This window comes from Anolis sagrei, chromosome 3 (assembly GCF_037176765.1).
Source record: "Anolis sagrei isolate rAnoSag1 chromosome 3, rAnoSag1.mat, whole genome shotgun sequence".
Classification (NCBI taxonomy): domain Eukaryota; kingdom Metazoa; phylum Chordata; class Lepidosauria; order Squamata; family Dactyloidae; genus Anolis; species Anolis sagrei.
The window spans coordinates 126,126,740-126,151,187 of NC_090023.1; the positions used below are offsets into that span (position 1 = coordinate 126,126,740).

The 24,448-nt window shown below is 40.8% G+C and overlaps 1 protein-coding gene across 2 annotated transcripts in view; it reads left to right on the forward strand.

Annotated features, from left to right (window-relative positions):
* Positions 1-24,448, forward strand: part of GPC6 (glypican 6) — a 903,858-nt gene that overhangs the window by 873,812 nt on the left and 5,598 nt on the right. For both annotated transcript variants that reach the window (XM_060769495.2, XM_060769496.2), the window contains one exon: positions 20,573-20,709. In XM_060769495.2, coding sequence (XP_060625478.2) covers positions 20,573-20,709 — 137 coding nt within the window. The remainder of the gene's footprint in view (positions 1-20,572; positions 20,710-24,448) is intronic.

The following is a 24,448-nucleotide window of genomic DNA, read 5'->3' on the forward strand; positions in this document are numbered from 1 at the left end:
TCAGCAGCCTTCGATACCATCGACCACAGTATCCTTCTGGGACGCCTCACAGGGATGGGTCTTGGAGGTACTGTTTTGCAGTGGCTCCGGTCATTCCTGGAGGGTCGATCTCAGAAGGTGTTGTTGGGGGACACCTGTTCAACCCCACGACCATTGTCTTGTGGGGTTCCTCAGGGCTCAATATTGTCTCCCATGTTGTTTAACATCTACATGAAGCCGCTGGGGGAGATCATCCGGAGTTTCGGGGTTCGGTGTCATCTGTACGCGGATTATGTCCAACTCTGTCACTCCTTTCCACCTGCTACTAAGGAGGCTGTCCAGGTCCTGAACCGGTGCCTGGCCGCTGTGACGGTCTGGATGAGGGCGAACAAATTGAAATTGAATCCAGACAAGACAGAGGTACTCCTGGTCAGTCGCAAGGCCGAACAGGGCATAGGGTTACAGCCTGTGTTGGATGGGGCCGCACTCCCTCTGAAGACGCAGGTTCGCAGCTTGGGTGTGACCCTGGACTCATCGCTGAGCCTGGAACCCCAGGTTTCGGCGGTGACCAGGGGAGCATTTGCACAGCTAAAGCTTGTGCGCCAGCTGCGCCCATACCTTGGGAAGTCTGACTTGGCCACGGTAGTCCATGCTCTGGTTACATCCCGTTTAGACTACTGCAACGCTCTCTACGTGGGGTTGCCTTTGAAGACAGCTCGGAAGCTCCAACTAGTCCAACGCTCGGCAGCCATGATTTTAACAGGAGCAGAGCGCAGGGAGCATACAACCCCCCTGTTGCGCCAACTCCACTGGCTACCAATCTGCTACCGGGCTGAATTCAAAGTGCTGCCGTTGGCCTTTAAAGCCCTAAACGGTTCCGGCCCAAGCTACCTATCTGACCGCATCTCTGCCTATGAACCCACCAGGAGTTTGAGATCTTCCGGGGAGACCCTGCTCTCGATCCCGCCTGCTTCTCAAGCTCAGCTGGCGGGGACGAGAGATAGGGCCTTCTCGGTGGTGGCTCCTCGGCTGTGGAACGCCCTTCCTACGGACATTAGACTAGCACCATCTCTAATGGTATTCCGCAAAAAGGTGAAGACCTGGATGTTTGTGCAGGCGTTTGAGTAATTTAGTGCAATCTGGTAATGGAACATAGGAATAGAACAATGGACGACGAACCTGGACTACGCTTGGATGATGAGAAGATTGGGTATGGTTGTTTTTTGTAATAATTGTGCATTGTAATTGCTTATTGGTAATTTATGGATAATGTGTTAAGTCAATTGTTATATGTTGTATGGAACCACTGCTGTTTCTACTCTTTTTACTGTTTGTGAACCGCCGTGAGTCGCCTTCGGGCTTGAGATACAGCGGTATATAAGCAAAGTAAATAAATAAATAAATAAATAATATATTTCAGACTTAAAACCAGAGACTTGTGAATATCAATTACTTTTAATGAATGATAGTTTTACACAGCATGGCTCTGTCCAAACAGAATGGACTTGTTTAATAGTCTGGCATATTTGCTGATGTAGAGCTATTCTACATAGCTTTCAAGGCCCTACCTCTTTGGGCGAAAATCAACATAAAATAAAAAGAAGAATTCACAGGTGGTCCCACATGCACAGCATGAAGAGTTTGATGGAATTATAGAGGTAATTCCCACTGCTGTAGTTTAGCTCTTAGCCTTGCCCTTTTTTTGTACAACAAACAGGTTGCCTGCTTTATTTACAGGAAAACAACATGAATGTGCATCTAATCATATGTGTCCTGTCACTGCCTCTTGCAAGGACTTGTATATAAATGGGACACGGGATAATTAGCATTAGGCAGAAAGAGGCAACTGACTCAGGAAGCAGATTCTATGGAACAGCAGTGGTTATTCTTCAATTCCCTGGCCTTTTCATTTCTCTGTAGGACAGAGGTCCTACTTTTACTTATTTTAAAATAACCCTTTGGGGGAAAAAACCTTGAGAAACAGCTCAGGACATTGTAGAAAGGTAGTCTTGTGATGTCATAAGTACAAGAAATCGGTCTCATCCAGTTTTCCTTCTCTAAAAACTTCAAAAGTCTATCCCTCTTACCCCACCCAAAGAGCTCAGTCATTGAGAAAAAAGAAGAGGTAGGTGCCCTTTAACCAATGAAGATCATTTTGAGACAACCTTGCAGCTCTATAAAAGTTAGTTCCATAGGGTACTTCAAGCACCAGAAGGACTCTGTAGATAAAGTGAGCGTATTTACTACTTCACAGAATACAGCCCTGCATCTTAAGACCTCCTCTGTTCAGAAGGCTGACAAGTCCTAGTGCAGTTGAAAGATTCAAAAGAAGGGAAAATACTGCTAGTATAAGGACAACAAACCAAGAGGCTACACAGGCTATTTGGTGATAGCCTCCCTTATTGTATTATAGTAATCACATATTAGTAAAGGTTTCTCCTTGACTGTAAGTCTAGCATTTCTGGGTGGTGGTGCTCATATCAATTTCTAAGCCGAAGAGCTGGCATTGTCCGTAGACACCTCCAAGGTCATGTGGCCAGCATGACTGCATGGAGTGCCATTACCTTCCCACCAGAGCGGTACCTCTTGATCTACTCACATTTGCATGTTTTCAAACTGCTAAGTTGGCGGAATCTGGGGCTAACAATGGGAGCTCATCCAATCTTGCTGATTCAAGCTGCTGACCTTCTAGTCAGCAAGTTCTGCAGCTCAGTGGGTTAACCCACCACGGCACTGCAGACCCCCTGTATTAACTTTCATCAGTTCCTCTAGATTAATATATGCAGTTCGGTGTAAAAACTCTCCTTGGTAGATGTGTTTCCAGGGAAGGGGGCTACCTAGATTGGTTAAATCACCTCCATGGCTGTAGAAATCACTGCATTTCCATACTTCCCCGTATATAGAAAATTAAGGGCACACCAGATTGGCTCTGAAAAATGTTTCCACGGGGATTCTCCCAGCCACCGCAGAGGAACTCTCCAATACCCAGAGATGCTGAACACAATTTGGTGGTGCTGGGTGGCCACTCTAACTAACCCCCTTCACTCTCCATATCATGGTGGTTTCTGGCCCCAACACAGAACCTATCTGTTCCCTGTCACTTGGCCTGAGATCCACCCTCCTTTCCCAGTACTCTGTCACCTTGGCTGATATCAGGACAAGTGAAAGGAAACAGGAAGGTCTTGTGTCGCAGCCGAAGAATGCTGCAACATGGGGGAATGCTATCTTATGTCCCTGAGCTCCCCAAGCCTAGGGAATGTGGTTTTGGCAGTGGGGACAGTTGTGGCTGGATTTGTTTGGGAACTAGCTAAATTGTCCGCACTGGTCTTAAATTGGGGGAAGGCCTGGATTTTGAAGCAGGGTTATCAGATTTAGGACTGTGTTGAGGTGGTCTTACCCCACGTTCCTGCAGATCAGCCCCATGTAGTGTTTTGCTACCATGGTGCTGATCCTCATCTACACCAACCTAAGTGGTCAGTGTAGATGAGGCCTAAGTGTCAAAGATACCAGGTCTACTAATTGTCTACATGAATGTTGTCCTCTGTAGAGTTCAGTTTGCTATCCTATACCTCCTTACCTAGGAGCAGGGTTTCTTTTCTGTTTTCTCAGATTCCTTTTTGTTTGAGAATAGTCTTAAGCTATATACACTGACTGCATATAGGAATTTACTGTATGAAGAATTACTTGTTGATTTATTTATTTGTATGAACTAGGTGCTTATTGTGACTATATATATAGAGGACTGTGCTTCTAATCAATACTATCAGGGGCTTGCCTTGGAGCTTTACTTTTCATTCTTTTTCATCATATTTTCATGAGTTTTTCTCTCCAAAGTCTGAAGCTTAGAAGGTTATTCCCTTTTCATAGGAAGCCTCAAAGTCAACTAGACTTTAGGGGGATGGAAGGAGGGGGTGTAGAGTAAGGGGAGATGTTACAGAGATATATACAATTCTGAATGGAGGAACTTCATAAGGAAGTTTCAGCCTTTCTCTCATTATCCATAACATTAGAAACTGGGATCATGCAGTGAAACTGAATAATGGGAGATTTGAGACAGCAAAAAAATCAGGCATAGTATTTCAGGTAGCACATAGATGAGTTGGGGATTTTTTTTAGTAAGGCAGATGACTTTAAAGAGAGTTCAAAACAAATCTATGAAAGCTTCTAATTTTGAAGGCTTTATAGAGACAATAAAGTACCGTTTGCTAGTACTCAGCTTTGCCACAAACTAAATGCCTTCAACTTGTAGGAGCACCATGGGTGTGGGGGATACTACATATGGAATGACTATGGACCATGACTTGGTCGCCTTAGTGGATGATCTGCGCTGGGAGCTCGACAGGGGGAGTGTGTCCCTGTTGGTGCTGCTTGACCTCTCAGCGGCCTTCGATACCATCGACCACAGTATCCTTCTGGGACGCCTCACAGGGATGGGTCTTGGAGGTACTGTTTTGCAGTGGCTCCGGTCATTCCTGGAGGGTCGATCTCAGAAGGTGTTGTTGGGGGACACCTGTTCAACCCCACAACCATGGGGTGATTTTAATATGGAATGGAATGTTTTTACATGTTTAATATGTTCTAATTTTAATCTAATAAAATTTTATTTTATTTTTTGGAATTGTATGTATTTTAAGGTATTGGATAATTGCTTCTATGTAAGCTGCCTTGAGTCCCCTTTGGGGTGGAGAAAGCCGGGGTATAAATTGGGTAAATAAATAAATAATGCAAATAAGAAGTGCTAAGATGTGTAAGTCATGTCTAAGGGCTTCTAATAGACATTTAGCAAAATCTTATGGGCACAAAGTGCTTTACTGCACAGATCTTCGGTTTAATCCAATAGGACTCTTCATGTTTTTTATCTGACCTATTGCATAATGGAAGGAGCTGGGGGTGGCAACAGCAGTTAGGGAGTTCTGGCATGGGCTGGTCCATGAGGTCACAAATAGTCAGAAACAACAGAACAAATAAACAAAAAAAATGCATAATGGAATTCGACTCCTCAGGTTGTTTTATATTTTTCCTTAAGATCATTTTTCAAGCTATAGACCAATCTCCCTGTTGTGCAACCTTTATAAAGTCCTGGAGAGACTTATTTTGCATAGAATTATGGAAAAAATAGAGCCATGTCTGATTCCACAGCAAGCTGGCTTCAGGAAGGGCAAAAGCTGCACATCGCAAGTGCTGAACCTGACTTAGCACATAGAAGATGGCTTTGAAAAGCAGCAGATCACAGGAGCTGTCTTCATAGACCTGTCAGCGGCTTATGATACTGTAAACCACCCCCTCCTCCTGAGAAAAATGTATAATATCACAAAGGATGACCACCTCACCTGCCTCATAGGAAACCTGCTACAAAACAGGAGCTTTTTTGTTGAGTTCCAGAGCCAGAGAAGCAGATGGCAGAAACAGAAGAACGGCCTGCCTCAGGGGAGCATGTTTGCTCCATCCATGTTCAACATTTACACAAATGCCCAGCCACTGCCAGAAAAGACAGAGAGTTTCATCTATGCTGATGATTGTGCCATTACTGCTCAAGCAGGGAGCTTTGAGATGATTGAACAGAAGCTCTCCAAAGCTTCTGTAATAGTACAGATTGGGCATCCCATATCTGGAATTCTGGCTGAGATTTCTGGGAGTTGTAGGCCAAAACGCCTGGGGACCCATAGGTTGAGAACCACTGCTGTAGATACTCCAGTGACAAAGAAGGGGCAGGGAAATCTATTTCTACTAATCCAGTTTCATTTGAAAATATCTGGATTCAACCTAGTAGATGTGTCTGCGTTGTGTGAGAAAGGTGGTCAGGTGCATGATATGGATGTTCATTCATTAACATGTTGCAGGGGCTCCATATTACCTGCATCGTGTTCATAGGTCACCAAATTTCTCATTTTTAGATACCATCATTACACGATGAGGGGAAAGTAGAGGGTCTTATTTCATTCCCTACCTTCCAGGTCTGTGCCTTTCCATCTTCTGTGTTAGCAATGGTCAGATCTTTGTCCACCTTTCCCTTTTCTATCCATCTTTTCTCCTTGGGAGTTGGATAGCACCCAACTCCTAAAAATGCAGTCTTCCCTCTGGCCCCTTCCACACAGCTGAATAAAATCGAACATTTTTTTTTGCTTTGAACTGGAATATATGACAGTGTGAATTCATATAACCCAAAATAAAAGCAGATATTGTGGGATTATCTACCTTGATATTTTGGGTTATATGGCTGTGTAGAAGGGCCCTCTGTTTTCCTGTGCTGCTGCAACTGAGTCCCATGAGCAACCACCAGAACTGGCCTTATGTCATGTGATGGCCTCCATGGGACTCTGTTTTGGCAATACAGAAAAATGGAGAGAAGACAGAGACAGGACTGCATGGAATGAGGGCCAATGTGTGTTCCTAATGCCAGAGCATGGAAATGATATTATTCCACAAGGCTCCTTTCAGTACCCTAGCCAACTCTACTCTTATTCCATAAGCCATATAGTCCAACCCACTGCAGGAAAACACAAAGTACTCCTGACAGATGGTCATCCCACCTCTGTTTAAATGCCTCAATCAAAGGCACCCCAGATTCCAAGGTAGTGAGTTCCACTGCTGAACTGATCTTACAGTCAGTAAGTTTTTTTCCTAATGGTCAGGTGGAATCTCCTTTCCTGTAAATCAAACCCATTGCTTCCAGTCCTAGTTTCCAGGGCAGCAGAAACAAGCCTGCTCCCTCCTCCTTATGACATTCTTTCACATATTTAGACATGGCTATCACATTTCCTCTCTCTTCCGCAGGCTAAACAAACCCTGCTCTTTAAGATGCTCCTCATGGGACATGGTCTCCAGACCTTTGATTATTTTAGTTGCCCTCCTCTGAACATCTTGCAGCTTGTCAATATCTCATTTAAATTGTGGACACAGTATTCCAGGTGAGGTTTAACCAAAGTTGAATAGAGAGGCACCATGACTTCCCTCAATCTTGCCTAGAAGCCTGGCTGGCCCTACAGAAACTTAGTTCCAGGTTTGGTTCTTTTCTTTGATCATACACAATCCCTCTGGCTTCTTGCACCCTTTCCCATTTGCTCCGGATTCTGACAACCAGCCTGGCTGGACCATCCTATTGGGCCAATAATCTGCCCAACTGAGCCCTGACAGCAGCAACTGGGCCGCCTTTACCTCCATTTTAACTGCCATGGTTCAATGCTAGGAGAATCCTGGGATTTGTAGGTGGACTTTAAGAATACCAAAAATAGATACACATTTTCCCACTTGTTTCATGGCTCCCCAATGAACTTTGATAATCATTTCTAGTTGATTGTCATTTTTTCTATTGTGTCTGTCTTGAGTTCTTGGCTTTTCATAAAATGTGGCTTGGCTTAGATTGTCAATGTTAATATCTGAATATCAACATGCATCCTCTTTCCTATGATAAAATAGAAGAAAAGACATCAGCTCCAGCTCATTGGTTGATAAAATGCATGAAACTCCCCAAAAGCTGTTTTAAGTCACGCCACACAACCAACGCTTTAACTATAAGATCCTCACTAATAAGCTTTAAGAATGTTGAAAAGAAAAAGCATTTCTTTGCGGCAATCAAATCAGTTTTCATAAACCATGAAAACGATGCAGAGATACCATTTCCTATTGTTATTACCTGTTTGCCTGAGACCTTGTTTTGCATCGACTTTCTTGGAAAGATGAAAGTTTGTGCCTGAAATTTCTGCGCTTAGCTAAAGAAGTGTCATAGAAAACCCTCCAGCACTTCATCTTTAAGATGCTACCGTGCTACTGATATTGTTTTTTATATTCACATGCAATAAAAAGCATCTCCTTCAGAAAGCTTTGGACTTGGCTTGAATAAGATTTACAGCTTAGCTTTTTAACACTGTTCTCAAGTTGTCTAGCAAAAGGAAAAGGAAAAGCTTTTGCTCGTTTCTTAAGATTTCTGCTTCAGGGGATGCATTTTTGTTTTGCTTTTTTGGAGAAGAAAACTACTCAAGATTCCACTGTACTGTTGGGCATGACAGAGATATTAAAACAGAGACAGTTCTACTACATGGCATAAATGTGTTCATTTTTAATTCATTTTGACTAGTAAATTATGCATCCCTCTTTTCTGCTGCCCCACTTATCTTTTTCAGCATTTTTTGTTAGTCATTGTACAGTGCGCTCTTGGCATACACTGAGATTTGCTTCCAGGGCCCCCTGTGAATGCCAAATCCATGGATGCTCAAGTCTCATTATATACATAAATAATAATAAAATGACTTCTCTTATATAAAATGGCAAAATTATGGTTTGTTTATCTGGGGAGAGCAGTCCAACGACTATGGAGAATTAATGCAATTTGACACCAAGGTGCAATGCTAGGGCACAATGCTATGGAATCATGAAAATTGTAGTTTTACAAGGTCTTTAGCCTTCTCTGCTAAAGAGCACTGGTGCCTCAACTACAAATCTCAGGATTCTCCTAGCATTGGACCATGGTACTTAAAATGGGGTTGAACTGCATTAGCTCTACAGTAGTGATGTACCTGAAGTTTATTTGGTGATTTATTTGATTATTTCAACCATGTTGAATTGTTACTATGTCATATTGTAAATTTAGTGTGAAAAATTCCTAAAAGAACAAACATTGATTATATAATGGATAAGATCTTCTTGGAGATTAATGTTTACAGGGTGTAGGTACAACCTTGTGTAAATATACTCATAGAACATGAATTCTGCCAGCCAATAGCCTAAATTGCGGATAATAGATGTGAGTCTAGTATTCTATCACTGTGTCAAAAATGTCACACATAATACTTTATCAACGAGTTCCAGATACTTCAAAATGTATTTGTGAAGTTTTGTGTCCTCAAAAACCAAAATGTGTGGGCAATAAATGTTAATTTACTTGGTTTGAAGCATTCACATCAATGGTATCAGTGCAATATTTGAGCTGTCATTGTGTCAGTGGGATACTCATGCATACATTGCACTGCACGCTCAGGGTAAATTATTCAATATAGCCCAATTGATGGATGATGGTGACAGTGGTGGGTGGGGGGTTGTATATACAACAAGATTGTAAATTGTAGTTGCACACCACTGATTGCAGCTATACATTGTGGATTGCACTTTCACATTGTGCATTGTACAATAGCCCTCCATCATTGAAATGTTTTATGCAATGTTGCTCCTCTGCATGTGCTGCTGCAGTGTATCTCATTTATGCCATAGTGAGGAGTTGGTAGTTTTCACTTTATATATTTTGACTCAAATGTAAACCGAATTGTCTCAAAGGCAGTGTACATCCAAGCAAATGTGCACAGGATGAGTATAGTAACAACATATGATTTTTATATGATTCCCTCCCTAATTTGTACACATAACCAAGTGGGATCTAGAAATTTTATGCCACAAAAAATGAGTTGGTATTTAACATGACATCAAGCCCTTTCTTGTATATGCTATGGAACCTCATCACACATGAGAGAATAAGCGTCCTAGGATGCTTCTGCCCAGTTAATTCAGGGAACCCCTTACCATCCATCAGATGACATGGAGCTCTGTGGGTGAAGTGAGGCAGCAGAATGATATAATGTTGTGCCACCAACATGGTAGCCTCCCTGTGTTCCATTAGGAACAATGGGGTTACTGTGGGATTAAGCTGTGCAGCTACACTTCCCCATGTGTGATGGGGAAGCATCAGCTGCCGACCAGGGTTCTGGGTTTGCCCCACTGCCATCCTGATTCATCATGGAGGGTGGTGAATTGCAATGCTGGACCTCATCCATGTGATGAGGTTGCTAGTGAGAGTAACTTATGGCCCTTCCACGCAGGGCCCAAAATGTAGGACCTGTCAAGCTTTTGCCTGAGGCATTCAAGTGACACGTCAGGTAAAAGCAAAGTAATTTGGGACAAAGCAGGTAAACCCTGCTTTGTCCTAAATTACTTTGATATCCCATTAGACCCAGGCCTTCCTGAAAGGCCCAGGTCAAATGGAGTATAGGTCCAGTGGGAACTGACCCACGGGAATGCTTCTGCAGTCTTGGAGTCAGTCCCCACATCCCATCTTGGTACATTGGGCTTCCAAAAGCCCAGAGAACCGAGAAAGGCATCCCACTCCCCCTTGCTTAAAATGAGATAGAAACTTAATGGGTGCCGGAACAGTCATCATGAGACTGTTCCGGCAGACCTCCTGGAGCATAAAAATGATGCGACAAAAGGCGAGGGGGATTTCTCCTCCTCACCTCTGCCTCCTGACGTGTCATTTTACATGCCAGGAGGGCTGCCAGAGCGGCCTCATGGTGACCTGGTAAGTTATTTTAATTTAATGCTTTTAGGGGGCGTTGGGGTGGCCCCATTCCAGCACGGTAAAACAGAATTACTGTGTCGCAAAATGAAGCATGTCTAAAAAGTGTGTCATTAACATGAAATGTTTGGAACACTCTGCTTTAGATCACTGTTGTAAGGTCAAGCTAAAAGCTGACATTTGATTTGGTCCCAGAATACAGGTAAACTTGTATCTATAAGGACTCACACCATCACAATCTACCAACAATGTTGGAATAGAAAAGAGAATTTGGATTTTGGTTTCAGGCACAAGGATACCGACTCACACTACAAATATTAATATTGTTTATTCAGAACAGAACATTGAAGAGAAACTGAGTGTACCCTGGCTGTTTAAATACCTCTGACATTTTCTTAGCCCCATGCATTAGGACAGTGCCAATATTAAGTGCGCATTTTCTTCTTTTCCATTTCCTTTCAGGTTTTTTAAATATCAGCAGGTGAGAAGAGTTCTGTTCTGAAAATAAAAGCATTATGTCATTTTACAAATTATGAGTATGCCTTTTGTCAGCAGGTGGCACAGAGTTAAATGCACTTTTCTATCCTTTGCCAAAAAAAAAAGAATAGGATGCCATTTAGGTGACTTGAAAGTTCATACATGCACACAGACTTAAACAGATTTGTTGAGTGTTTTTCATTATAATTCATTCTGCTGGATAGAATCCTGAAAAGTCTTTTCTTGGGTCTAATATCTATTTTTATTTGTTCATATTGACAATGTTGGGTATGTGATATACTCTGCTTTATAGATGTGCTTAATATTCCTATGTATTTATGCTTCACTGTTGGGAGAATGGTGAATTTGATTTTGTGTACATCAAAATTCTCAATTTTTTCAATATATTATTTAGAAGTTGGCAGTCATTTTTAGTCCGTTTTAGATCCTTCTCTTCCTGTTTCCAAGCTAAGAAGCATATGAAAAGCCCCTACAATAAAGTCAGATTGTAAATAATTTCATTTAAAAACTGGCATTAAAATATACTTTTATCACTTTGTCACATTAGGCAGGGAAGTGTGTGCTAGAGGAGAGCAAAGAAGAGTTCAGTCTTACTCAGTTTTTTAATGAAATGGATGTTTTTCCTACCTTCTATCACACAGTTAAATGTCTCTCAGTTTCCTCTTAGTATTCTTTCACGCTGCGGAGATTTGGCCCCACCCACCAATCCTCTCCCTTCTCATTGTTGAAAACTGGGAGAGAGGGAGGAAAAGCAGTGATGTTCACTTTTATCTCTCTTTCTCTTAGCTGCCCCACAGGGTAGACCTTCGAATACCATAACTCCCAGGACTGCATAGTATGGAGGTATGGTATTTAAAGTCGGGTCCAAGAGCATTCAATGCATTCAAATGCATCAAGAAAAGGGTATGGATCTTGGAAAACTAAAACTCCCAGGAGGGCTCCATCGCATGGAGCAATGGCATTTAAAGTGGGTGCAAGAGCATTCATTCCATACTGTAAATGCACTAAGAGAAGGACATGGACCTTGGAAAACGATGACTCCCAAGACTGCACAGCATGGAGATAGGGCATAATAATAATTATATTAATTATAATAATGGCATTTAAAATGGCTCCCAACTGCATTTATTCTCCAGTACAGATGCAACCAGAGCAGGTGGATCTTGGGAAATTATAACTCCCAGGTCCACATAGTATGGAGCTATGGTATTTAAAGTGGGGTCCAAAACATTCATTCCCTAGTGTAAATGCACCAGGAGAAGGGTATGAACATGTCATAATCATCATCATCATCATCATCATCATCATCCATCTCTCCCAGCTTTCCCATGCAACACAAGGCACAGACATATCTTGGAAGGAAGGAAAGTAAAGGCAAGATTCCGGAAAGGCTATTTTTTAAAAAAGAAATTTTTCTGGCAAAATAAAAACTTGGTGAGCAAAAGGTGATATTTTCCCTACCAATTGTACTTTTGGCTCCTCCCACAATTTCCCCTCCCACAAATTAGGGAAACTTTTCATTTTAATCTGGGAGCAACTAATGCCATGACATTACAGAAATAGCCAAACATCCAGATGATTTCAAAAAATCTACTTCCTCACCACCTCCTAAAACATTTTAAAAGAATGCTGGCCTTCACACTTAAAATATGCAAAGAATGCTCTATCCTACACTTGAAGTCGAACTAATGTGATGACAAGAGTGGTTTCCTAGATAGCACTCAATAGCACTCAGTGGAATTTAGTAAATGTAATGAAATAGTTAGTTGGTAATACTATAGTGGTTTTTAATCAGATCCTGGAGAAATGGGTAGCTTTGATCTCTGGATTTATTGCTTTTATATATATTAACACTAGCCAACCACCTGTATCACCACATCCAGTCCTTTGAAAATTAGGGCAAGAAAAGTGATGTGCATCTTTCTGGGTCCCATTCCATTCCATTCACTTCATTTTTTATTTTTAATACATTATAACGGTATTCTTTATTTGCTTGTGTCATGGTAAATAAATAAATTACATTCAATCCCATTCTCACAACTGTATACGCTGTGTATCATCACTAGCAGGTTTACATCATTAAAGTTCATGCATAAATAAATCATAGAACCATAGATTCATAGAGCTGCAAGACTATCCAGTCAAACCCCTGTAATGCAGAATATACAATCAAAACATTCCTGATAGATGGTCATTCAACCTCTGTTGAAAATCTTCTAAGAAGGAGACTCTAGTACACTCCAAGGCAATCTGTCCCCCTGTCGGACAGCTCTTACCATTAGGAAGTTCTTCCTAATATCCAAGTGGAATCTTTTCCTGTATTTTGAATCCATTGCTTCATGTCCTGGTCTCTAAACATGGCTATCGTGTCCTCTCTTTCCTCCAAGCTAAAGATATCCAGCTCCCCACAGCACTTCTCATAGAGCTTGGTTTCCAGACTTTTACCATTTTGATCACCCTTTCCTGGACACATTCTAGTTTCTGGGCACCACAATTCTTCTTGAATTGTGGTGCGCAGAACACATGGGATCTGGGACACATTTACACTGGGCTGTTAGGACCCATCTACCTAATGTAGATGGGTCCTAACAGAGCTACTTCTTTGGTTTATTCAGATAGTTCCCATCTGGTCAAGATCACTCTTTGAACCATTTGAGTGATAATGGAAACACATCATAAAATGTGATAGAACTGGACTTAATACCAACCACATAAATCCTTTGTGCCAGTTTAGTTAAGATTCAAAGGGCCTGTGGAACAGCCACTAGTATCAACAAAAACTAGAGGACAAATTCCACTAGAAGAAAAAATGGCAGGCATTCTTTAATTTACTTTCCTCTCTCTCATTCATCATATCCGACCTCTTCTGCCATAGCATCCTATGCCCATAATCCTGTTTATAGCTGTGTCTTTGGAATGCTTGAATGCTTGCTTCACCCTTTCTAGCCCATAACCACTTTATGGATATATTAAAAATGTTCAAATAAAAATAAAATATGGAGCTTCCTCAGGTCAAACAGACAAAGATGGTTCATGCATTTTTCCAATAAATATAAATGGACTGGATAATAAAAAGGAAATTCCATACTATCCCATCCATCAGTGTGGACAGCATTTCCAAAATATTACATAACCTTGCATGTATTTGGCTACATAAGAGGGCAACAAGCAACCCTTTTACTGAATTGTAAAGGTGCCTAGCAGGATACCACAAGAGTGCATCAGGATCAACATGCATTGCGTGCAAAGTGAGTTGGTGCTCAATACACATTATCATTGTATTGTCAAAGGCTTTCATGGTTGTTGTAGGATGCCATAGATGCAGGTGAAACGTCAGGAGAGAATGCTTCTAGAACATGACCATACAGTCTGAAAAAACCTACAACAACCCACATTATCATTATTCACCGATGGGTATTTCACACTGATTTTCATTGTGTAGCAATGCATGTCGGGCAAGTTGCCCGTTAGGCTCTATAGTAATGTAACAGCCATCCTCTTCTGGATATGGACATTATGCTATTGAACAGTTCTAATTCCTGCAGATGTAAGTCCACATACAAGGACTTGGTCTACAACAGGATTCCAGAATTTCCTTTTTTGGACTCAGCACTCAGAATCTGAAACCTTTCATTCAAGCTTTGGTCTCAATCCACGAAAGGCTAACATGTTATCTGATAACAATTGTCTTCTCTATTGTTACAGAGAGAGAGAGAGAGAGAGAGAGAGTTGATTGTCTGTAGATGAATTCTGTGAAAGGAAATATCAGGAGCTCTTTTGCGTGCAAAACACCCTCTCCCTGTGAAGCTATCAAGAGCCCTAAGATCACGTAGCCCCTTGCTGAGAACTGAGGTCTCCACATTTTGTAAGGAACTAAGGCTTTGGTTAACCTTGGCTTTGGCAGACCTCATTAAAATAGCAAACTGTCAATTTTTAGTTTTAAAATATCAAGCCTGTCAGTTTTATTTCCAGTAGGAACAATCTGCAGTTTTATTTGGGCCATAGTAGCTTGCATGTAGTTGAGTGACCTGGAGCAAGAAGGGGAGGCAAACATTGGCCAATGCTGCCATCTAGGGGATAAGATGGTTCTGAACCTTCGAATGAAGAGGGAAGATATAACAGCTCTTAATAATGCAACACATTTGAAGTAGCACCATAAAATGGAAAGGAATGTGTTTGCTTTACAAGAAAGTCATAAAAATCTATTAAATGTGTGTTGACAGTACATCTCTCATTGGATTTATATGATGGATAGACTAGGTACCTACAGAAGGTGCATTCTGCAGCAAATCCTATTCTCTCTCTCTCCCTCTCTCTCTCTCTCTCTCTCTATATATATATATATATATAGCCAATGCACACAAATCCTAGACTATAGCAAAGCATTTGGGAACATGTTCTGATGATATATTGATTTCATGCATTTGTGTATCTGCTTTATTTTTAACCTTGAGCGCTTTCACAATGTACGAGTAGAGCATTTTGGATCTACTTTCACTACCATGGTTCCATGCTGGAATTTTGGATGGCGTGATTTTAATAATTGGTTTTAAAATTGATATGTTTTAATTTCTGTTTTTAATTTATCTGTTTATGCATGTTTATGGCATTGATTGATTGATTTACCGCACTTATATACCACACTTCTCAACCTCGAAAAGGACTCAGGGCAGCCTTACAAAGGCAATAAAGCCAACCAGTTGAAAACATAGCATTAAAACAACAATCAAAATCACATAATCCAGGTCATAATCCAAGGCCAGCCTGAGTCATCAATGTTCATTTAACATATCTTATTACACAACTCCCATTACTGACCAAAACCTGATCCCAGAACCATGTTTTTAGTTCTAGTGCCTGTTTGTAAGGCTGCTCTGGGCCCCCTTCAGGGTAAGAAGGGTGGGATATAAACGTAGTAAATAAATAAATTGCAATTTAGGGAGATATATAATATTGAGCCAGAGAGCTCTAGTACATCTGATAAAACTACACACTCCAAAATCTCTTTGGATCTTTCCACAGCAGTTAAAGTGGAATCATAATACTGTAGTGTGAAAAGATCTTTAGAGTGGGTGATAATTATAAAACTCCTCTCTTTATTGGCTCTGTGTGAATTGGGTTGTTGTTAGTTTTCCGGGCTGTATGGCCATGTTCCATAAGTATTCTGGAACATGGCTATACCGCCCGGAAAACTCACAGCAACCTAGTGATTCTGACCATGAAAGGTTTTGACAACTTCTGTGAATTGTTTGTTGTTCAAGTTATTTCAGATTTATGGCAACCTGTATGGATGTATGCATTCCTCACGTTTCTCCTTGCCCAAAACTCAAGATAGCATCTTCAGGAAAATCTGTCATGAGATATTTTTTGCAAGATTTGTTCTGAAGAATTTCGTTATTGCAATTTTCATCTAGGCATGAGAGAAAGTAACTTGTCAGATATCCTTATTGAACCTGAAGCCAGAAATGGCTACTTATAGTAAGATACACTATGATTAGTATTTTTGAATAGGATCCATATCAGTGACAAGGAAATAAATAAGCAGGACAAGCATGGCCCAAAGAGGGCAATGGCCTCTTTAAAGTTACCTTAATCACAATTAGATAAATCACCAATCTAGGGAATGGAAGACATTCTTCATAGAAAAACTATGAGGATTAATATGGAACGTAGTGTTAAAGATGAGTCACAACCACTATTATTGTTGTAGCTGTTCTTCCCAGTTCTTCAAACTGGAGCTGAAATTATTAAGACTAATGTGTTACTAATAATGGTTTTATGCTATTTGTGTAGTCTTGTTGGTTACAGACTTCATGTTTATATTGAATTTTATTTATTTTATAGTAACATTGGTTAGTGGGTTGGATCCAGATTTAGTTATATTTACAAGAGATTAATCACATTCCATAGAAGCCATCAGTCAAACGCAATTGATTTCAGTGGGTATTCTTTGTATCTGAATCCAACTCACTGTAAATAACTGAATAAATGAAACCAGATGAAGATGTTATCTTCAGTGTTTCCTCACTTATCGCGGGTGTTACATTCCAGGATCTCTCGTGATAAATGAAAATCCGCAAAGTAGGGACACTCCACCCACTCCTCTCTCCCCCTCTCTCCTCTCTCTCTCTCTCTCTCTCTCACTCAAACCTTTCACCTTCTCTTTCCTCTCCTCTTTCCCACTCCGTTCCTCCCTTCCTCCTCCCTCCCCTTGCACACCACACTTCCTGATGGCTCCTCCTCATGTGCCTGTGCCTGGCTCCCCCTCTCCTCCTCCTCATCCTCTTCCCCCTTCTCCCTACCCGCTCAAACATGCCTTCTGCACCTTCCTCTCCTCCTTCTCCTCTTCCTCCTCCTCCTCCTCACCCCCACCCCATGGCTCCCCCCCCCCCCACACACACACACACACCCCTTCCTGTCAGTGTGGTGGCTGTCAGGGAAGGAAGAAAGGAAAAAAGGAAAGAAATCAAGCCCTCCTGGCCTTTCTCTTCACTGGTGAAGAGAGAGCAAAGGATAGAAAGGAAAGGCACTTCAAGGCTGGAGGGAGAGAGAAAACTGAGGAGGGAAAATCCATGAAACAGCGAGTTTGAGAAAAGCAAACCATGAAGTAGCAAGGGAATACTGTATTAACCGGGTTCCAGGAGACATAAGCTATCTTTCCCTTCTCTTTTTTTTCAGGCAAACCACAAAACTGATAGGGATGCATATAGAAAAAAATCATTAAGCCATCATGAGACCCTTCAGTTGTTGTGAGACAGAAAGTTGCAGCATCCCTAACTAGCATGGTTAGCAGTGAAAAATGCTAAGAGTTGAAGTTCGACAGCATCTGAAGAGCTACATGAGTTCCACCTTTGCTTTGGTCCCTTCAGTGATTTTTTCTAGTTTACATTCCTGTCAAACACCAAAAAAGGTCATAAGTTTCTTTTTCAAAAGCTTTTCAGCAGGGAAGAAATGTGAACAGCAATTTTTTCACTTCCTCAAAAAACTGCTGACACCCATATTCCATATGATAAGTGGTCTTCAGATGGTGATTCAAATGCTGTTCCTGTAAAAAGTAAGAAAATAGAGATGAGGAAAGTTCAGCAGGATATGCTAACAGCCAACCTCTCATGCTTCACTCTGCATGAGCTCAGTCAATATATGCAGAGATGAGGAGAGGAATTTCAATGGTTGCCCATCCCTCCAAGGCTATATGCTGGAACTATACTATGGTGTCTACATAGGATGGAAGAGCAAGGTGCCAAGCTACAAGGATGCTGAGTTGACTTTAGGGATCAGATATTTGTGGAATGGGGGGGGGGGGGGCTGCTAATTGTCACTTACTGGTCCTTCCCTTTCTCAGAATATTGAGGGGCAGCTGGTGTAAATCTGCTGCCTCACGCACTACTCCCTCGTAGCAACACTTTCCGCATCACACGGGGAAAGCGTCGCCAGGTGGGACACGAGCGTATTGGCTTCATTGGAGCCAGCACAACACAGGAAACCTCCCGTGTTGAGAGAGAAGAGTCAAACAATGCTTTCATCCAAGTTGGAGGAGGAGGGGTTAAATGTTGAAAGGGGGAATGAGAAGACAGCTAACTTGGAATCACCTTCAAAGAACATGTTCAAGTCAGGAAAATATACTGATGCTGCACATTGCAATCATGTGTAGACAAAATAGGTTGATGCTGTTGCACTCAGCATCCATCTCCTAAAGGCATTTGACCAAACTATATCTGCACACTCCATCATGCTTTGTTAAAACTGGATGGCCCAAATCAGTTGGTAGCCCTGTTAACTGATCATTCTTTACTAACCACAGAAGACTATAGATTTATTTTTTCAGAAGAATATAATATTTCCGATGTCTCCAATATTTTCAGACATTTTTGTCATCCACAATATGATTTCCCACAATATATGAGTACTACAGATATAGAATGGAACAAAACCTCAGAGCTGAGGATAAAAGCAACAGATAAAGAAAATACTGTAACCACTAAAAGGCTTCCTTAAAACTAAATGAAACTAAAGTTGTGGGGTTTTTTCATTTCTTTGATTTTAAAGAATAAAAGTTTAGTGAGTCCATTCAGAGCCATTTCACAAGAGCAGCCTCCAATAATAGGCATGTGTGATCGATTAAAAAAGGTTGCAAAAGTCACTACAAAATTAGGGGGTGCTAGAATTTTGTTTCTAAAGAATTACTAAATTATAGTTAGTAAAACTTTTGTTACTTTTTATAGTAATTGCACAAGTGGGGAAACCTCAGAGGCTCATTTCCTCCTCGTTTTTACAGTTATCGGAATGAAACTTGCTACAGTGATAGAACACATTTACCACTGTTAGCCCATCAAGTTTCAGGTCATTTCACTTATCCATGGATTTTTTTGGGGAATTTTCAACCTTTTTGTAAACAACTTTTTATAGTAAAAAATGCAAGAGCTCTCTTCTTGAATTTTCTATACAATGACACAAGATAACAGAGGATCATTTCCCCCAATTTTCAGAAATATTCATATATTTAGGGATTTTAAAAAAGTTTTGATAAATTTAGATGTGTAGTTTTATCAGAAGCACTAGCGCTCTCTGCCTCAATCTCTCCCCAAAATTTGACAAACTTTTTTAAAAGCCACAACATCTATCTCATTGAATGTCTCTCATATTAACCAATATAACTTACATTTAGATATTGCTTCCCAACCCAGCATAGAGATTTACTTATTAGAAGTATCAGTCAGTCCTCCTCTTTGCAGATTCAACAATTTATTGGAACTCTGGGCCTTTCCAGGAGGGCTTTATCACAGAAGCAACTGCATTTTAAAAACGCAGATGTTCCTGGGGTCCTGTCCACACACACCCCAGAAAGCGTGTGCTTTCTGAGGTGGGTGTCCAGATGTTCTTCCAGGACTGGCCCAGGAGAACACCTGAAGACTCTACCCCCTTCCCAAAAGCCCTAACCCCCCTTTTAAAAATAAAAGTATTTACCCGCCTCCATTGGAGAGCTGTGGCAGCTCTCCAGGTGCATAGATATGACATGCCAGGAGAAAGATTTTCTCCCCCTCCCCTTTTCTCCTACCACAGCTCTCCAATGGAGCTGCCACAGATCTCCAATGTTATTCCCCCCTCCCTCCCTTTCTTGGCTAGCTGAGATACTTTCTGCCAGCAAATGTGGTCTAAGCAGAGATTGGCAACAGCCTGACATGAGGGCCTGTACTAGCTTCTTGCAGCATCTCAAAGGTCCGGGTATACCCACACAGACACCAATGTGTGTGTTTACTTTTCTTTGGTTGGATAAAGGACTTATCCTGGACCAGAAGCAACTGTGAGGGAGCAAAAACACAAACTTTGTTTCTACTGGGGATCATGGTCTTTGGCCATACACATCTTACAGTCTAAACTTTGCCAACATCTGCAAAATGAAGTATTCTTGTTAGTTGCTTTCAAGGTTGCAAACATGCACTGTTTTGATTCCAAGTTTCCTCGTGTGGCAATGTAACAGTTAAGAAAGCAAACAAGCTTTTGACTTTGAGATACTAGAGACAATAAAGAAACAAGACTGACATAAGGCATTCTTGTGCTCTCGGTGGCCATATACAGTAGTTTAGCCGTCTGCCACCCTCACACTTTGTGGGAATTACATTTTGATGAAATGTCACATGTCTACAGGCTCAACTGTGTATGGTGGCTTGCCACTGATGGGAGATTTACATTGGATGGGCCTCTGATTCTCTTGAGTATCTTAACATGCCATCATTTCCAGTTTACAGTGAGATTTTGCCTGAAATCAAAAATTATATTCCTCACTTTTTAATCAAACATTAACTTTTTTTTCCTTAGGTCATTGACATTAAAGAAAAACTGAAGCTTTCAAAAAAGTTCTGGTCAGCATTGCCGTACACCATCTGCAAGGAGGAAAGAGTGACAGCCGGCCTGTCAATGGAAGAGGACTGCTGGAATGGGCATACCAAAGCAAAGTAAGGGGTAGAAAAATAACAATTAATGTTTGCATGTGACATTTCCTTGAAATACTGCAATAGTTAGTAGCTTTCACTTTCTGAAGCCATGCTTTGAAGCACAAGGTTGCATGTACATAGGGGATGGTGCTTGCTCAAGGACAGCTCAAACACACTGGCCTCAAAGAACTGGCAAGAATGCAGAAAATTGCTACTGTTGATTCTAAAGAAGTACAATTGCAAACAAAAAAGTGTTTAGAGAATCAGTTATTCAGAAAACACTTTTGTCTGGTACCATTAAACAGTTGACCATGTGAAGAAAGAAATCTGTATCAAGCTTTTCAGTCTCTCACTCAAGATAGGGATGTAAATATTCAGCTACAGGCAGTCCCCAACTGTCAGGAAACCTATTTTTTTAGCTAGAAAATGGATAATGGATAATATTTTTCTCTTCCCATTTCCAAGTCACTGTGGCTCAGGTAAGCACATGTGACACTCATCTAATGATGCATATCTGAATGTCCACATTCACCAAATGCAGGGATAAGTGCTAAACAGCACTGGCTCCCCATGCCTATGTCTGTTACAATCAGCAGGATTTACAAAGTAAGATAAGATTACATAAACCTGTAGTGTAATTTTTTGTGTTCAAATTTTTAATTTTCTTGTATACAAGTGACAAACAAAAACAAAAATTATGATTAGCGAAACAGATGCATTACAACATCCTGACAAACCCTTTCCCTCCTGTGAACCCACCACTTATGACTTCCATCGCTATTCCCTGTGAGTCTTATACCTAATAAAGCCTACCCTTATAACTGCAGCTATTTTAGAATCTACATTTGTCTTTCTTTCCAGATAGTCAAGTGCCAGGATTAGAGAAAACGTTATGAGACTATATTCAAATGGCCAAGCTATCTAATGGTATTTGGGGAGGAAATAATGAAGCGTCTCTGTGTAATTTTGAAAGACTGTTGGTAAACCAAGAGCTTGAAATGTAATGTCAGGATAACATAATAAGAAATAGAAAGACATCACAATGAATCAAAATAGAACTTTAAAACTGACCAAAGAAATAACCACCACCATGTTAATATATAATTAAGAAAATATTTTCAGAGCCCAAGCAATAAAGTGTGCCTGTTCAAGATGTGTCAGTTCAAAAGCCACTGAAAACAGGTTTTCAAGGGGCACCAAGACGTTCCTTAAGAGGGCCTTCCATAAGGTAGAAAGTAATACAAAGAAGATCCTCCCCTACTGCCGATGAATCTAAAGGTGCAGCAATGAGTGCAACTCAATGTGGTATTCCATAGTTATGTCTATTTCTTATTATGTTGATCCACAAACTATCCATGCTGGTCCCTGGAGAGCTTCCAAAGCAGAAGGGAAATAATACTTGTAGCCGATGGAGATAAATATGGTGCTGGTTCTTGGGGGGAAATGCTGGCCCCCTACATCAGGTAGTTCAGTGGTTCCCAACCTTTGGTCCTCCCGGTGTTTTGGGCTTCAACTTTCAGAAATCCCAGCTATGTTACAAGCTGTTAGAATTATGGGGGCTGAAGTCCAAAATAACCTGGAAAACCAAAGGTTGGGAACCACTGAGATAGTTGAAAAAGCCCTAGTTTAGGCTTTTAAAGGTTAGAACTAACCCATGTGTTTGTGCCCAGTAACAACTCAGTGCTTTTTCCAAACTACAGGTCTTAAGAACTACAGGTCTTAAGAATTCCTTGTTAGCAGGAACAACTTTTTGAAGTGGTATAAAACTGTTCTATATTTGTAGTAGATATCCCTCTGGTTTCTTCTTTGATGATGTTGCATCCTTCAAGCTGTGGCTGAAGGCCCATTTCTAAGTCCAGTCAGGGGAAAGAAAGCAGCCGGAGAGCTTTCTAAAGAAGTCAGTATGTCAAGATCATGTGCCGTTATTATAATCCCTCTATTCCCAGTTACAGCCACTGCTAATTAAGAAGAGGCCAAGCAGAGTTAATTCTAGGCCACCAATTAGCAAATCACACACAGAAGGATTGCTCTTTTGAGCCCTTCTTTTTTGAAAAGCAGCCAGTACTACCTTATTATCCTCTGTGTCATTTGATCAGGTCATCTCTGAACAAGGTGTTGGAAGAAGCAGGTGTCAGAGAAATTGTTTCATGCAGATGGGATGCTAATGACCAAATGAAAATGAGATCATAGTAGCCATTCAGAAATTTGTAACCTCTTAGAAAATGCTCAAATAGTCTGCCTCTATCAGTATTTATGCGTTAAAAAACTAAGCAAAACCAGTGTACTTTATTTTAAAAAAATATTTCTCACTCAAAATAGGGATGTAAATATTCAGCTACAGGCAGTCCCCAACTGTCAGGAAACCTATTTTTTTAGCTAGAAAATGGATAATGGATAATATTTTTCTCTTCCCATTTCCAAGTCACTGTGGCTCAGGTAAGCACATGTGACACTCATCTAATGATGCATATCTGAATGTCCACCTTCACCAAATGCAGGGATAAGTGCTAAACAGCACTGGCTCCCCATGCCTATGTCTGTTACAATCAGCAGAATTTACGAAGTAAGATAAGATTACATAAACCTGTAGTCTGAAACAGAGAGCACTGCTTTATATAAGAACGTGTTTCTTGACGGCAAAACTGAGGGCACTTCCAGACACCACCAAATTCCACGTTTTATAACTGAGGAAAACTCAGTTAAACTCATTTTCAGCAACGCCCACAGCAACCTTATGCAAAAGTAAAACTATATAATTGTAATATAATTTATGTGGCCCACAATTATATGTGGGCCACATAAAAGGATGTGACAGCCCAGATTTGGAGTGTGGGTCTTGTGTTCAACACGTGTGTTGTGTATGTATTATTAGTCCCTGAATCCCTTTAGCAGGCAAAAGGCAGGATAAAAATAAATAAATAATAATAAGATTCCAGACACAGATACAGGAAAACATCATGCTACTAGAACACGGCCATACTTCTGTCAGAATTAGTTCATTCATAAGGGTTCATTATTATTCATGGTTTCATCTGCCCACGCAAACAGCACTGAACTGTAGTGAAATTGTGGAGCAAACTGAAGAGGGACATTTACCATATTTCATTTTTATCCATAAAGAACTGAAGCACTTGATAGGCTTTACTGTTGTTTTCACATTAAAGGTAACATGGTAGCAATAACAATGATAACTCTGCCACAAAGCAGGAAAGTAACCTAGATTATTTACAGTTCAGATCTTTTAATTGTCACATTGGTGTTTGCTAACTCCATGCCATGTGTTTTCATGAGTGAAGGGCTAAATGGAAAGATTAGGTTTGTGGACAGTGTATGCCAAGTTTGATATTTTGACACTGAGCAGACAGAAAGAAGGCTGTCAAACCTGTACATCAAGGAGAGAGACCATTTGTTAACTGTTTCTGTGTAAAACTCCCAGTGCCATTTTTAAAGATTTTGGTTGACAAATCCTAGGTAATGGTATTTCCAAATGCTGGATAATTACAGTTATTCCTGACAACTGTAGTCAAAGATGCATGTTGTTATATGTAGTTTGAAATCACTGCCTGTAGATTGAAAACTGCATCTCAAGTTGGAAGAAAATTATTTATTGGATGTTCTACATTGCCCAAGATGAAATGAACTCTAAAATGAGGGTAGATCATAGATCAAGAACTCTTGATCATAGATCAAGAACATAGATCAAGAACTGCATAATTTGCAACAGAACTGTGAGAGTTTCTGGTCCCCAATTTTTTAATCA